This window comes from Chiloscyllium punctatum, chromosome 42, assembly GCF_047496795.1.
Source record: "Chiloscyllium punctatum isolate Juve2018m chromosome 42, sChiPun1.3, whole genome shotgun sequence".
NCBI lineage: Eukaryota > Metazoa > Chordata > Chondrichthyes > Orectolobiformes > Hemiscylliidae > Chiloscyllium > Chiloscyllium punctatum.
In genome coordinates, this window is record NC_092780.1 from 42,332,595 (window position 1) to 42,345,611 (window position 13,017).

Sequence of the window (13,017 nt, forward strand, 5' to 3'; positions counted from 1 at the left end):
AGTTGGCATCAATCCTGTTCTTCCAGCAGCTGTTTTATTTATTAAGACTGTGGATTGGGAATTACGCTACATTATTGTTGAGTGTGTTGCTGGAAAAGTGCAGCAGGTCAGGCAGCATCCAAGGAGCCCGAAACGTCGATTCTCCTGGTCCTTGGATGCTGCCTGACCTGCTGCGCTTTTCCAGCAACATATTTTTCAGCTCTAATCTCTAGCATCTGCAGTCCTCACTTTCTCCTACATTATTGTTGACTCAAATTAAATCAAATCTATGGACGCACAGTGTTTGGAGGACTAAATCTTCTAAATGGGTGTTTAGTGAAAGGAACCATGTCATTCTTCATTGATGGCAGCACTGTGGCTCAGTAATTTGTGCTGTCTCACAGCACCAGGGACCTGGCATTGATTCTAACCTTGGACTACTATCTATCTGGAGTTTGCACATTCTCCCTGTATCTGCACGAGTTTCCTCCGGGTGCTCAGGTTTCCTGTCATAGTCAAAGATGTGCAAATTAGGTGGATTGGCCATTCTATATTGTCCCGCAGTGAACAGGGATGTGTAGGCTCAGTGGATTAGCCATGGGAAATGCAAGGTTACAGGTCTGGGTGGGATACTCTTTGGAGGTTGGTGCATACTTGATAGGCTGAATGGCCTGCTTCCACACTGTAGGGATTGTATGATATATAAACCATTGCTCCTTGTTGTGACAGGAAGAGTGCAGAAATTTGGAAACCATTCTACAGGACATGAAATTGCTCAAAGCCTTTAGGATGGGAACCTGAGCAACTCCAAACAAATGAGGGTACAGGTGACAACAGAACTTTGTGAGCTGGGAATTCTGAGGCAGTGGGAAACTGTGCTCAAATTCAGGTTTGACTACCTAAGTTCGTGATCTGCACGGTCCTACTTTAACTCACCTGAGTAAAATAATACAATATCCCTGTGGAATAATGGGAATAACTTCAACAATGTATATATTGATGATGCATAATGTGGCAAAATCAATGTTACATTGTTATGTCAAGGGAATGGGAAGGAGCCAGAAACTCCAATGGGGTCTTCAGAGAATGTATGCATATGCCAAAGCTGTAGTAAAGAATTAATAACAGAAATTGTTGGAAAAGCTCAGCAGGTCTGGCAGCATCTATGGAGAGAAAGCAGAGGTAATGTTTTGGTGCCAGTGACCTTTCTTCAGAAGAGTGGGTGTGGACTTGCTGGGCTTAAGGGCCTGTTTCCACACTGTAGGTAATCTAATCTAATCATACACAGGGAAAACATGCAAACTCCACACAGTCGCCCAAGGTGGGAATTAAACCCAGGTCCCTGGTGCTGTGATGCTCGTTGGATGCTGCCTGAACTGCTGTGCTCTTCCAGCACCACTAATCCAGTATTTGGTTTTCAGCATCTGCAGTCATTGTTTTTACCCTGGTGCTATGAGGCAGCAGTGCTAACCACTGAGCCACTGTTCCACCCCAATGGCTAAATTGGATAATACAGTTTCTTCTAACACAGTGTGACTGCAGTTACATCAATAACATAGCATATGAATGATGCACCGATGCAAGCACTCTTCAGACGTAACCAGGTTGTGAATTACAGATGATTTATCAAACGGCTGATAGCAGTAATCACTGAAGAATCTTATTCGAGAGGTTTCATATGGATGGATGGATTCTGGATGGATTCATATCAGAGATGGAAAAAGCAAGAGCAGCAATCTGATAGGGGGTGAATGGTACAATGGCCTTATTGCAAGAAGAAGCCTTACAACAATTGTAATAGACTTTGTGACACCACATTTGGGCTGGATTTTCCAAGGAGTAGGGATCTCATGTCATTGGACACTCAATTTGTGTTTTTATGATGGAGGGAACTGCACTTTTCTAAGAGAAGATTCTGATCAGGATGCCGTTAGAAATGCAGAACTGTACTTCCATTCTGACAATTTGGTTGGAGTGCAAAACTGTCAGGGAAAGCAAACCTCACGTCCTTTTCATGGCAGCTGGCTGCTGTGATCTGACACTTAAAGGTCCGGAATCACAGACTGCTGCTTTGACAGCTACTGTCAAACACTAAGTACAGGTAGGGTGCTGTGATAATGGGGAGCAAGATCGTCAGGGAAAAGGTAGGTACCAGGTAAGTACAGTGTCAGTTGGGTAGGGTGTCAGAATATCAGTAAGGTAGGGTGCTAGCTGGCTATGGGATAGGATGCAAAGTAGGTAGGTTGCTAGGGTGCAGGGAGATAAACGGGCAGTGTTTAGGGTGGTTGGGATGGGTAGTGAATTTGAGTCTGGGTCACAGAGACAGGGAGGAAGGCTGGGTTGCTGGGGGACAGAGATGCTGGCTCCCTTGGGGAGAGAGAAAAAGGCTGGGTCACTGCAGGAGGGGGTGATTGTGTCACTAGAGAGGGGTAATATTGGATCACTGGGCAAAGGGGGAAGGTTGGGTCACTACTGGAAGGGGGCACGTTGAGTCACTGGGGAAGGGGGGAGTTGTGTAGCTAGTGGGGGCGATGTTGGATCACGACACCATTCTGGAACAATCTTTATTTTCTTTTTAAATGACCCCTGGTTTCCTGCTAAACAACGCCTAGATCTTGATTAAATGGACCCTCATTTTATTCTCAAAAGACTTCTACTTGCCTCCTGATGATCCTTAGTTGTCAAACAAAGACTTTCCTCCAGCAACAGAAAAATGACCTTAATTCCAAACCTTCCTAACTTCCACTATTATACCAGTGATTGGATAGATCTGGAGATCTGAAGGGCTGATCAGGAAGCTTTTGTCAAAGGGCATGATCCAGTCATGGGGGGGATGGGGAATGTTGGCAGCTAAACTGTCCACTGGAATGTCAACAGTGACACTTAAGTGGTAAATCATGTTCAGATCCAGTTCCAACTCTGTGACATTTTGCCCATGTCAAGAGATGCAGCAGGCTTCTCCCCCAGTGCCATTAACAGGAAGGGCATTCCTAGTCTTGCTCATTCCATCAATCAGCTTGCCACATTTCAGTGAATTTGACAGGTTCTTTCGCTTTCCATTTATTGGTTCATTTAAAATTTATAGGTTGAATTTCTCAGCATCAAACTCTTTAAGGCATTTGGCAAATTTGGCAGGTCTCACAGGGAGCTGTCACCTCCAGAAGCAAGAGACTTACTTTTAATTTCTACTCCTCGTTCTTGGAACTAAATAGCAATTGCCTGCTGTGCTCCTTGGACCCACTGTTCTATGCCTTTGGAAGCTAATGTGCTTCTTATCTAAAACACTGTGATCTCTTCCGAACAGGTTTGCTTAGTGTTTGTCTTTTCCTGCTGATCCCCAGTTATAGTTCTGAACTCTGTGGGACATTTCTAATATTTAGATTGACAACTGTGAACTCACTCCCCTGCGTCACAGTCTCAGTCTTTTCTCTCAGCTTCAGTCTCTTTGGTTCACTCCACTTTATTGCCTGCTCCACTTCTCTGATTTCCACCCCACAGCACTGCCTCTTACTCAACAAAAACCTCAGTGATCTGCACCTCCAGCTCACTCTTCTGTGTTGTTCCCTTCGCAACAACAGTGTGGTGTCCCTGCACTTGAAGGACTATGAAGGTTCAAGAAATATAGGAGATATGGTTATTAAGTTTGCAGATAACATGAAAATTGGTGGTGTGGTGGACAGTGAAGGAGGTTACCTCAGAGTACAACTGCACCTTGATCTGATGGGAAATGGACCGAGGGGTGGCATTTTGAGTTTAATTTAGATAAATGCAAGGTGCTGTATTTTGATAAGGCAAATCAGGGCTGGATATTTACTCTTAATGGTAAAGTCCTGGGGAATTTGCTGAGGAAAGAGACCTTGGAGCGCCTTGGATTCACAGGTCCTTGAAAGTGGAGTCACGTAGACATGGTAGTGAAGAAAACATTTGGTATGCTTGCCTTTGTTGGTCAGTGCATTGAGTATAGGAGTTTGAAGGTCAGTTTGCAAATGCACAGGACGTGGTGAGGCCACTCTTGGAGCATTGAATATAGAAAATAGAACATTCAGCCCTCGATGTTGTGCCAACCTGTGAAATGAATCTGAAACCCATCTAATCTACACTCTTTCATTGTCATCCATATGTTTATCCAATGACCACTTAAATGCCCTTAAAGTTGGCGAATCTACTACAGTTGCAGGCAGGGTGTTCCACGACCCCACTATTCTCTGACTAAAGAAACTACCTCTGACCTCTGTCCTATATCTATCACCCCTCAATTTAAAGCTGTGCCGCCTCGTGACAGCCATCACCATCTGAGGAAAAATGGTCTCACTGTCCACCCTGTCTAATCCCCTGATTATCTTATATGTCTCAATTAAGTCACCTCTCAACCTTCTTCTTTCCCTCAGCTTTTCCTCATAAGACCTTCCCTCCATACCAGGCAACATCGTGGTAAATCTTCTTTGCATAATTTCTAATGCTTCCACATCCTTCCTATAATGCGGCAACCAGAACTGTACACAATGCTCCAAGTGCGGCCGCAATGCTCCAGAGGTTTGTACAGCTGCAACACGACCTCATGGTTCCGAAACTCAATCCCTCTACCAACACACCATCTGCCTTCTTCACAAACCTATCAACTTGTGTGGCAACTTTCAGGGATCCATGTACATAGATACCGAGATCTCTCTGCTCATCCACACTGCCAAGAAGTTTACCATTACCCCGCTATACTGTATTCCTGTTACTCCTTCCAAAGTGAATCGCCCCACATTTTTCTGCATTAAATTCCATTTGCCACCTCTCAGTCCAGGTCTGCAGCTTATCTATGGCTCTCTGTAACCTGCATGGTGGCACAGTGGTTAGCACTGCTGTCTCACAGCACCAGAGACTCTGGTTCAATTCCTGCCTCAGGCAACTGTCTGTGTAGAGTTTGCACATTCTCCCCGTGTCTGTGTGGGTTTCCTCCGGTTTCCACCCACAGTCCAAAGATGTGCCGGTTAGGTGAATTGGCCATGCTAAATTTCCCCTAGTGTTAGGTGAAGGGGTAAATGTAGGGGATTGGGTCTGGGTGGGTTGCTCTTCGGAGGGTCGGTGCGGACTTCTTGGGCCGAAGGGCCTGTTTCCACATTGTAAGTAATCTAAGCAACATCCTTTGGCACCGTCCACAACTCCATGGACCTTAGTGTCATCGGCGAATTTACTAACCCATTCTCTACGCCCTGAACAAGGTCGTTTATAAAAATGACATACAGCAGTGGCGCCCAGAAAAGATCCTTGTGGTTAACCACTAATAACTGAATTCCAGGATGAACATTTCCAATCAACCACCATCCTCTGTCTTCTTTAAGCTAGCTAATTTCTGATCCAAACCGCTAAATCCCCCTCAATCTCATACCTCCATATTTTCTGCAATAGCCCACCATGGGGAATCTTATCAAAATGCTTTACTGAAATCCATATACAACACATCAATCACTTTACCCTCATCCATCTGTTTGTTCACCTTTTCACTGAACTCCGTAAGGTTTGTGAGGCATGACCTACCCATCACAAAACCGTGCTGACTATCCCTAATCAACTTATTTCTCTCTAGATGATTATAAATCCTATCTCTTATAATCTTTTCCAACATTTCACCCTTAACTGAAATAAGGCTCACTGGTCTATAATTGCTATGGTTGTCCCTACTCCCCTTCTTGAACAAGGGGGCAACATTTGCCATCCTCCACTCTTCTGGCACTATTTCTGTAGACAATGATGGCATTAATGTCAAAGCCCAAGGCTCGGCAGTTTTCTCCATAGCTTCCCAGAGAATCCTCAGATAAATCCCATCTGACCCAGAGGACCTATCTATTTTCACACTCTCTAGAATTGCCAACACCTCCAGCTTATCAACCTCAGTCCCACCTAGTTTAATAGACGGCATCCCAGTATTCTCCTCAACAACATTGTCTTTTTCCAGTATGAATACTGATAAAAAATATTCATTTACCACCTCTCCTATCTCCTTGGATTCCACATACAATTTCCTTCTACTGTCCTTGACTGGCCCTAATCTTTCTCTAGTCATTCTTTTATTCCTGACATACTTACAGAAAGCTTTATGAATCTTCTTGATTCTACCTGCTAAAGACTTTTCATATGTCCTCCTGGCTTATCCCCACTCTCTCTTTAGGTCCTTCCTGGCTAACTTGTAACTCTGAAGTGCCCTAACTGAGCCTTCATGTCTCACCCTCACATAAGCTTCCTTCTTTCTCTTGAGAAGAGATTCAACTTCTTTAGTAAACCACAGTCCCCTCACTCGACTATTTCCTCCCTGTCTGACACATATATACTTATCAAGGACAAGCTCCATATTTTAATTGTGCCCATTCCCTGCAGCTTCATTCCCCATCCTATGCATCCTAAATCTTGTCTAATTGTATCATAATTGCCTTTCACCAGGCTCTAACGGCATTTTCTTAGCAGCAGTTGCAGTGGAAGGAGTGACAGTGAGGACCAGAGGTCCGATGGGAAGGTAGAAGTAAAGTTTAAAAACTTACCTCATGTATAGGCAGAGCGCACGCTGAGCAGGAGTGGATAGGGACTGCTGGGTAAGTGAGACTTTATATTTGGCCGGATGCTTTACCCAAAACACTACTCAGGTAGTGTCTCCCACCCATCCTCCTCTTCTGAACAAAAAAAAAGGTTTCTGTGTGCTGGATTGATAAGGTGACTAGTGGGAATGGCGGTTAGGGCATTTGAATGTTCTTCCTGCAGAATGTGGCAATGTCCCTGCTGACTGCATCTGCATGAAGCGCACCCAACTTCAGCTCATGGAAAACTGCATTAGTGACTGGAACTGGAGCTGGAGCTGGATTAACTTCGGATCATTCAGGGGTGGAGGGGGTTTTTGAGAGGAGTAACAATGAGGTAGTCACACCTCAGGTACAAAAAGAAGGTTGATGGGTTAATGTCAGGGGACAGAAAGGGATCAGACAGGCAACACAGGGATCCCCTGTGGCTGTTCCCCTCAACAAGTATATCATTTTGGATACTGTTGGGGATGGTGGTAACAAGCAATGGGGCACAGGTCTCTGGCACAGAGTCTGTCCCTGTGCTCAAAAGGGAAGGGGGAAGAGGAGCAGAGCATTAATCGTTTGGGACTCCATAGTTAAGGGGAGCAGTTAAGGGGGTTCTGTGGGAATGAGAAAGATTCACGGTTGGTGTGTTGCCTCCCAGGTACCAGGGTTCATGATGTCACTGATCGTGTTTTTGGGATCCTTGAGGTGGAGGGGGAGCAGCCCTGAGTCATGGTCCACATAGGCACCAATGACATAGGTAAGATGGCAATTTAAGGCTGAAATTCAGGGAACTAGGGTGAAAGCTTCGATATAGGACAAACAGAATTGTTGTCTCTGGTTTGTTGCCCATGCCATGTGCTAGTGAGGCGAGGAAAAGGGAGAGAGGGGGGTTGAACATGTGGGACGGTGCAGGAGAGAGGATTTTGGATTCCTGGATAATTGGAGCTCTTTCTGGGGTAGGTGGGGCCTCTACAAAAGAGGATGGTCTTCACCTGAGCAAGAGGGGTATCAATATCCTGGGGGGGAGATTTGCAAATGCTCTTCGAGTGGGTTTAAACAAATTCAGCAGGGGATGGGAACCTAAATTGTAGTTAGAGTTGTAGAGGAGGTTGAGAGTAGGGAGGTCCAAAATAAGGTTTCAGGGTTGCAAGAAGGCATCGGAAAGCAAACATTAGTTTGAAGTGTGGAGAAAGTGAAGGCGGCAGATGCTGGAGCTCAGAGTCAAGAGTGTGGTGCTGGAAAAGCACAGCAGGTCGTGCAGCATCCGAGGAGCAGGAGAATCGAAATTTCGACCATAAAGCCCTTCATTAGGAAGTGTGTTTGGAGTGTGTCTATTTCAATGCCAGGAGCATCCGGAATAAAATGGGTGAACTTGCAATGTGGGTCGGTATCTGGGATTTCGATGTTGTGCCCATTTCAAAGACATGGGTAGAGCAGGGACAGGAATGGTTGCTGCAGGTTCTGGGATTTAGATGTTTCAGTAAGAACAGAGAAGATGGTAAAAGAGGTGGGGATGTGGCATTGTTAGTCAAGGACAGTATAAAGGTGTCAGGAAGGATGTTTGAGGACTCGTCAACTGAGGTACTATGGGCTGAGATTAGAAACAGGAAAGGAGAAGTTACCCTGTTGGGAGTTTTCTATACACCTCTGAATACTTTCAGAGATTCAGAGAAAAGGATAGCAAAGATGATTCTCGATAGGAGTGAGAGTGGCAGAGTTAGTCAAGGGCAGTATTATGGCTGCAGAGAAGTAATTTGAGGACTCATCAACTGAGGTAGTATAGGCTGAGATTAGAAACAGGAAAGGAGAGGTTACCCTTTTGGGAAGTTTCTGTAGACTTCCAAATAGTTCCAGAGATGTAGAGGATAGGATAGCAAAGATGACCCTCGGAAGGAGCGAGAGTGATAGGGTAATTATTATGGGGTCTTTAACTTTCCAAATATTAACTGAGAATACTGTAATTCAAGTACTTTCAATGGATCAGTTTTGGAGGGCTGAAGGGCCTGTTCCTGGGCTGTAAATTTTCTTTGTTCTTTGTTCTTAATTAACCATTGTGTTCAGTTCTGGATTTCCTACTATCAGAAGAAAGTCATGAAACTTGAAAGGGTTCAGAAAGGATTTAAAGGAAGGATATTACCAGGGTTGGAGGGTTTTCAGTTATAGGGAGAGTCTGAATAGGCTGGAGCTATTTTCCCTGGAGCATCGGAGGCTGAGGGGTGACCTGATAGAAGTTTATAAAATCATGATAAACAGTCAATGTTTTTCACCCAGGGTAGCAAAGTCCAAACCTAGAAGGCATAGGTTTCAGTTGAGAGGAGAAGATTTAAAAGGAACCTAAGGGGTAACGTTTTCACACAAAGGATGGTACAGGTATGGAATGAATGGCCAGAGGAGGTGGTGGATGCTGGTATAATTATATTATTTAAAGGCATTTGGGTAGAATAGGAAGAGTTTAGAGGGATATGGGTCAAATTATGGCAAATGGAACTGGATTAATTTAGGATATCTGGTTGGCATGGATGAGTTGGACATCTCTATGACTCTCTGACTTTTAAGGTAACTGACCACCTTCTCAAGGCAATTAGTGATGCCCACATCCCATGAATGAATTGAAAACAACTGTTGATCCTTACTCTCCCTCGGTCTAGTTTTGTGAAATGAGGTGAGCAACTCTGTAGAAGAATAAACTCAAAGAAATTTTCATCACCTGTGCCTCACACCAGAACAGAGCATACTCAAAAGGAATATCATCTGCAGTTTTATACTTAGATCTTGTTACTATCATTTTGTTTGGATGCATTTTTGGCAAAACTCAATGCCAGGGCATTGTCTGCGCTGGCATCCCATCCTGTCACCTCCCTGAAATATCACAGAGCATTTCCCATTCAACAAGTTGTTTTGAAGTCTGCAGTCATACTTAAAGAATGGTCCTTGTGTGAGAGACTGGAGAACAGCAGGCCATTGTCAGTAAGGGCTGATGGCTGCATAAGAAATAGGGACCATGTGAGGATTCATGTTAGAGGATTCATCCAATGTTTCTACAACATTTCTGGGCCTATTGTTTTAATGTGGGTCTAATCATGCTCTGAGAAGTCTCACAAAAGCCTATTCTACATTTATCTGCTGATATTGCAGCTATATCTTGGCAAGTTTAAAGCCAAATTATTCTCTCCAGCACATCAGGATATTGATGAAATAAAAACACTGAATTATACAAATTATTCTTCATTTAACACAAGATTTTCTGACTGCAGACAGCTTTGTGATATAGCTTTGCTCAGCAACCACACATATTAATGGAGTTGGACACTTTTATTGGGTCCAATTTTGTGATGTTTGTGATGAACAAGATGACCACCAATACTGTGCACTCTGGTAATTGGCCCTTGAATTGAAATATACAGATTACCCTTAAGACGAAAATCCAACTGTCCTTTCATCTCAATATCCTCAGGCAATGGTTGAGTCAGCTTGGTCATTATTGACAGCTTGGATTTGGGAGTTGTAACAGGACACCATGGAGAGCTGCGTGCCTTCTTTTGTGGTGTGACTCTCCATGGAAGGGGGACAGTACCTTGAATCAGCTGAGAGGTACCACTGAGTGCACCATCGCCGCCATTTTCTGCCTAGCTCCATTTGTACCTGAACAACCAAATGCAAAGACATTTACAGGAAGCTGCAAGGCAGTGTATGCTGCTGTATCTCTCGATTATTAACTCATTGTAACATGCAATAATGTCAACCTATCCAGAAGCCTAATGAAGGGAAATATTTGTCCAAGTTTTAATGTCTGAGCTTGGGGAATATATGTTTGATCTGTACTGACCCTATGGGGTTGATCTTTAGGGCAGATTGGGAGGAGATGGATTCGCTAGAATTGTCTCATCCACAATGGTATGACTCTGGTTCGCTCCTGTTTGTGAACAGATTTAAGTCAGTTCAAACAAGACTTAAGTTTTGTTTCAGAACATATCATGATACAAAGTGTGAGATTTATAAATATGTCAACATCATTTATTTTAGAGTTTGGATTTTGAACCAGTGGTGGAGATTTGGGTCTGTGTCTTTAATGATTAACTTGTCAGCCATGATTTTGTTTTAAAACAAGTATGGGAGAGAGATTTCCTGGAGTGGTAATGGGAGTTTGTTACATTGGGAGAGTTTTACAAGTGAACAGAATAAACATTGAAAGCTTACTTTCAGTTAGTGGGATCAGGTATTAATTTTGTTTTTGCTTAGGGGAAACACTCATAGCTGGGAAAACTCTCAGTTTCAATTTGCAGATGTCCTTGTTGAAGATGTAAACATGAATCTTCCTCACAGAGAAAGAAGCTAGTTTAGAAAAGTTGAGAAAGAGTTTACCTCACTGCAAGGGTTTTAGTTTGAAAGGTCCAGATCAGAACCGCTGTTAGAACCCCAATGTGTTATTCAATATTGAGAAATGTGTGATCTATCAACACGGGTTTCATTGGCATCTGCATTGTCTAATAATAATAGCAGCTGAGATTATAACAATATGTTGTGAAACAGAAATTACTTTCAATGTAGTGTAATACCAATCTCCAAGTTGCTAACCTGGGATGTTAAAGAGGGAGGTGACATGGAAATGCATTCAATTAATGGTAAGGTTCTGGAAAGCGTTGCTGAATAAAGAAACCTTGGGGTGCAGGTTCCTAGTTCCTTTAAAGTGGAGAAGTAGGTAGATAGGATAGTGAGCTGAAAAAGTGTTGCTGGAAAAGTGCAGCAGGTCAGGCAGCATCCAAGGAACAAGAGAATCGACGTTTCAGGCTAGGATAGTGAAAAAAGTGTTTGGTATGCATGCCTTTATTGGTCAGTGCATTGAGTATAGGAGTTTGGGAGGTCATGTTGCAGCTGTACAGGGCATTGGTTAGGTCACTTTTGGAATACTGTGTGCAATTCTGGTCTCCCTGCTACAGGAAGGATGTTGTGAAACTTGAAAGGATGCAGAAAAGATTTACAAGGATGTTGCCAGGGTGGGAGGGTTTGAGCTATAGGGAGAGGCTAAATAGGCTGGGGCTATTTCCTCTAGAGCATCAGAGGCTGAGGGGTGACCTTATAGAGGTTTATAAAATCATGAGGAGCATGGATTGGGTAAATAGACAAGGTCTTTTCCCTGGGGTGGGGGAGACCAAAACTAGAGGGTGTAGGTTTAAGGTGACCTAATGGCAACTTTTTCACATAGAAGGTGATGTATGTATGGAATGAGCTGCGACAGAAAGTGGTAGAGGCTGGTTTTTGAGTTGGAAGGGTTTAGAGGGGTATGGGCCAAATGCTGGAAAATGGGACTTTATTTATCTAGGATATCTGGTCAGCATGGAAAAGTTAGACTGAAGAGTGTTTTTCCAAGCTATATATCCCTATGATTCTATGAAGATAAGTAGCTTAGACATTCTTGCTGTGAAATAACAGATCAACTTCACACCTCCATGGGCCTAACTCTGGAAACTTCCACAAAAAACAACTACATAAACTTAAATGGCAACATTAAATAGCAATAAATGTCACAAGATGCTTCAAAGAAACAGTATGAAATGAATGGATGAGGTGGATTGGCCATGGTCAATTGCCCTACAGTGTCCAGGAATGTACCCGCTAGTAGATTAGCAAATGTATAGTTATGGGAATAGGGTGGGAGACTGTGTCTAGTGAGGAGGTCTGTCTGTAGTGAGGAGAATCTTCACTTTGGGAGGTCGGTACAGATTCGATGGGCCAAATGACCTGTTTCCACACTGTATGATTCGAGGAAATATGCCAGTAACCACATGAGTATCTTAAAAGTTGAAAGTGAGGTATGCAGGTGTAAAGGTATAGGGAGCATATTGCAGAGTGGGGGGCAAGGCAACTGAAGGCAGTGCCACCAATGTTCGAAAAATTAAAACTCAAGTTAGCTTTGCAATAAAGGATGAGAGAATGCAATAGAATCTCGTACAATCAGGAGGTGACATGGTATGTTGGAAATTCACGTGCTACCACATAGAGCATGATATCTTGGAAAGCTCCTAATAAGCAAGATTCCCTGATGGTCTGCTGCAATATCACTTGTTGAACACTGGGATACAGCCATAATCAATAGAATACTAACATTGATAGGTTATTGTGTTGTTGATCTTACCTCTCCATTCAAAAAACAGTAGAGGACTGCAACAATGAAACCCTGGGAACAGAGAACAGATTGTCACAATCTGGTTGTATATTTAGATATTAAACCAATGTAATGAAAATGACCAATACCAGGTGAATTAACTTTCAAACAGTCATTTTGAGCCGAGCCCCAACTTTCTGATTCAGTGTGAGGATCTCTGCATTGGATACACTAAAGATGAATGTTTACCCTGTGGATGAATAGATTAGGCCAGTTTGTGCCTTGCATTAGTCAAAATCATAAGTAATTATGAATGGTGTCTCTCCACTCAAATTCTTAAATCTTGCATGAAGGTCCAGTTAATATCTAAGATGATATGTCTAAGATGAT

The 13,017-nt window shown here is 43.3% G+C and overlaps 1 protein-coding gene across 1 annotated transcript in view; it reads right to left on the bottom strand.

Annotated features, from left to right (window-relative positions):
- Positions 1-9,863: 9,863 nt before the first annotated feature.
- Positions 9,864-13,017, bottom strand: part of LOC140465534 (vasoactive intestinal polypeptide receptor-like) — a 137,401-nt gene continuing 134,247 nt past the window's right edge. The window contains exons 12-13 of the mRNA XM_072561073.1: positions 12,658-12,699; positions 9,864-10,166 (exon numbers count right to left, since the gene is read on the bottom strand). Of these exons, the coding sequence (XP_072417174.1) occupies positions 9,975-10,166; positions 12,658-12,699 (234 nt within the window). The 3' untranslated portion in view covers positions 9,864-9,974. The remainder of the gene's footprint in view (positions 10,167-12,657; positions 12,700-13,017) is intronic.